The sequence below is a fragment of the Capricornis sumatraensis genome, chromosome 1 (assembly GCF_032405125.1).
Source record: "Capricornis sumatraensis isolate serow.1 chromosome 1, serow.2, whole genome shotgun sequence".
Classification (NCBI taxonomy): Eukaryota; Metazoa; Chordata; class Mammalia; order Artiodactyla; family Bovidae; genus Capricornis; species Capricornis sumatraensis.
In genome coordinates, this window is record NC_091069.1 from 32,692,508 (window position 1) to 32,695,717 (window position 3,210).

Genomic DNA, 3,210 nt, shown 5'->3' on the forward strand with positions numbered 1-3,210 from the left:
CGCCAGCCCAGGAGGCCTGGTTCAGCCGCTGGCAGCCCCGGCTGAAACATGAAGACGGAACAGTCCCCCAGGGATGCTGATGGCAGTCTCTGGGCACGGCAGCGAGGGGCAAGTTGGGTCACAGGGCGGCGGGCTCCTCTCCCGAGCCTCCTGTCCCTGCTGGTTTGGGAGGGGGCGAGTTGTGTAGCTTCGGGGCTCCGGGCCCTTCCTCCCTGCTTGACGCGGGCCGGAGCTGCCCAGCTGGGTGCAGGACGCCATCTTGGGTCAAGGTGCAGCCACAGGGGGCTCCCCTTCGCAAGCCGGGGGGAAGAGAGCCCCTGAGAACCAGCGAGCCCCTCACTCCCCACCCAAGGCGTCAACACCTACTCAACAAGCTTTGCAGCAGAGAGAGAAGGAAGGACGGAAGGGATGGAGAGAAAAGGGGGAAATAACAGGGGCTGGGGGGTGGGGAGAGAGGGAAGGGAGTGGGTGCCCCAAGAAGGGAGGCTCCAGGAAAGCGAAATGCAGTTTGGCAGCCCGAGGGCCGCGGGCCCCAGCGATGGGGGGCTGGGGGAGGCCGGGGGCGGGCCCTGGACTCCGGCCAGCCCCTTCGGAGCCGAGGGGGAGGGAGGGCAGGGCGGCCTGGGGGAAGGGAGCTGGGGTGAGGGCGGGACACGGCCCGAAGCCGCCTGCGGCTCCGAAGCTTGGGGTCTCCCGGGGCACTGGGACGTAGAGGCCGAAGACCCCGAGCCGCAGCTTCGGCGAGGCCTCGTCCTTCACCGTGCAGATGCGAAGCTTTCAAGGACACGTCTGCACCGGCCCAGCGGGGGTGCGTGTGCGTGAGTGTGTCCGCGTGCGTGTGAGTGTGTGCAGGCGGGTGGGTGCTGCTGCAGGGGGCGACCCTGGGCGCCCCCGCCCGCAAGCCCCGGGCCCCTGCCCCGAGGCTCCCACCCCCCTGCGTTTTCCGGTCCCCGCGGCCCGGGTCCGGGATCTTCGCCCGCCCCCGCCCCGCCCCCACACTGCGGCGCCGCCACCGCCACCGCCACCGCCACCGCCGCCGCCGCCCCGGCTCCCACGGCCCGCGGCGGGGACAGGGAGGAGCCAGGCACGACGTCCGCCCCCCCCCCCCCGCCGCCCCGCGCGCGCGCCGCTCGACTCTCCGCGGAGAGGTGTGCCCCCCAACTGGCACTCTCCCCACCCCCGCCGCCCCTCCCAGATCCGCTGGCACCCCGCACCCCCAGCCACAGGTGGCCGGAGGAAGATCGCTGCGCAGCGCTCCCCGGCCCGGCCCCCCGATCACCCCTCGGCCCGCCCCCCGGGGGCCTCCAGGGTCCCCCCGCCCCGCCGGGCCGAGGAGGGCCGGGAGCCGGGGGGGAGGGGCGGGGGGCCGGGTCGTGCCAGGCTGCCATTTTCTGCCGCCGCCGCGGAGCCTGCGCGGGGCCCGGCCCCCGCCCCCCTCCCCCGCTCCCTGCGGGCCGCGGCGGGAGCCGATTATTCCGGGTCGGGGTCCGCGCCCTCCAGCGCCCCGGCCGCAGGCCCCAGGCTGGGCCCCGGGGCGGGGGCAGGCACGGCCCGGAAGGCGGGGGCGGCCAGGCCGGGGCCCCTGCGGCAGCGCCTAGCCGGGCACCGAGGCTGAGGCCGGCGGCGGAGGGGGGCCCCCGGCAGCATTGTATAGACTTGAACTTGAGCCCGGAGCCGGGCGGGGGCGCGGAGGGGGCTCCGCGCCGGGAGCGGGCGGGACGGGAGGGGGCGCCTGGCGAGCCCGCGGGGACATAAACAAACCCTCCAATCCCCCGCGCCGCCCTGGCCAGCCCGGCCCGCCGTCGCCGCCCGCAGCCCTGGCCCCAGGAGCGCCCGGCGCCGAGTTGCGGGGATCCGGGAGCGTGTCCGGAGCCGGGCACTGCCCGCCACCGTGCCCCCCGCCCGGCTACCCTCCTCCCCGCCCGCCTCCGGGCCGGCCTCCCGGGCCGCCAGCAGCGGCGCTCATTACCGTGTGGCCGGTGGGGTCGGGCCGGCCCGGCTGCGCGCCCTAGTGCCGCGGCGCCGCGTCCCGGCTCGTCCTCTGCTCTCGCCGCCGCCGCCGCCGCCGCCCGCGCGCCCTCCCTCCCTCCCTCCCGGCCCGCCTGCCTGCCTCGCTCGCTCGCTCCCTCCCTCCGCTCGCTGTCGCGCTCCCTCTCTCCGCCTCCTCCGCCGGGTCCCCCCCTCCCACCCCTTCTCTCCGCCTTCCTCCTTCCCTCCCTCCGGCCGCCCGCGGGCTCAGGCCTCCGCCCGCTGCTCGCCCCCCGCGGCCGCGCTGGCCCCGGCCCCGGCGCTGCGGAGCCGGCCCGCGAGGCAGCGCAGACTTGGGGGCCCCGGGGCGCCGCGGCGGGAGCGGCCTGGGCGCGCGGCCGGTCCTAGCGCCCTCGGCCCGACTTCCCGGCCCCTACGTCCCGGCTCGGGGGTCCCCGCACGCTGCGGGTCGGGGAGCCGGACCCCGCAGCGCCCCGACCCTGCGCAGGGCCCGGGCACCCCGCCTCGGCCGCTCTCCTGGCCACTTCGCCGGGGGCCTGCGGCAGCCCTCACCACCACCACCCCAACCCTGCGCGGGGCGCCCCGCTACCTGGCGCTGCCTCTGCGCTGGGTCCCCGCATCCAGCACTGGCCGCAGGGACAGCGGCCCCTCCTCTCCCGCGGCCGGTGTCAAGTGCCTCCCCCCCGGCAGCCCGCGGAGCCCCCGGCGGCCTTCGCCCTGCAGTTCTCCCGACCTCCACCAGAGCCCACTGCACTCTGCCTGCCTCAGCACTGGGGCTGGGGACAGCAGCGCCGGCCCATCCGCGTCGCAACCCCCACGCCACCCGCCACCCCCGCCAGGTGCCGCCGCCGAGTGGAGGCCAGTGCATTCAACAGGGCCAAGGTCGGGGCGCCAGGCCTATCCAGGCCGTCTTGGAGGCTCGAGTACCTCTATTGGATGAGCCTCCCTTGAAGGGAGTGAGCTCCCCGTACCTTGAGGTGTCCAAGTAGAGTTGAGTGCCCTCAGTTGGTCAGTGGAAGACTGAAAGATTCCTTGGCTGGGAGGTGGAACTAAATGACATTGAAGATCCCTTCCAGCTCTAAGATTCCGTGCACACACCTACACTCCACCCTCGTGCTTACTCACCCCATTGCCGGGAGGGTTGGTCTCATTTCCCATAGAGTTCCCAGGGCTCCAGGTTTCTGACTTGGGGCATCTCTGTGTACTTGCATCAGCACCACG

General features: G+C 75.1%; 1 protein-coding gene across 1 annotated transcript; it reads left to right on the plus strand.

The window, feature by feature from the left end:
* The first annotated feature begins 501 nt into the window (after positions 1 to 501).
* On the plus strand, positions 502 to 2,929 carry LOC138074481 (WAS/WASL-interacting protein family member 1-like). The gene is made up of 3 exons (XM_068966634.1): positions 502 to 808; positions 903 to 1,610; positions 1,791 to 2,929. The coding sequence occupies exons 1-3, from the start codon at positions 502 to 504 to the stop codon at positions 2,927 to 2,929; spliced, it is 2,154 nt and encodes a 717-aa protein (XP_068822735.1).
* The last annotated feature ends 281 nt before the right edge of the window (positions 2,930 to 3,210 follow it).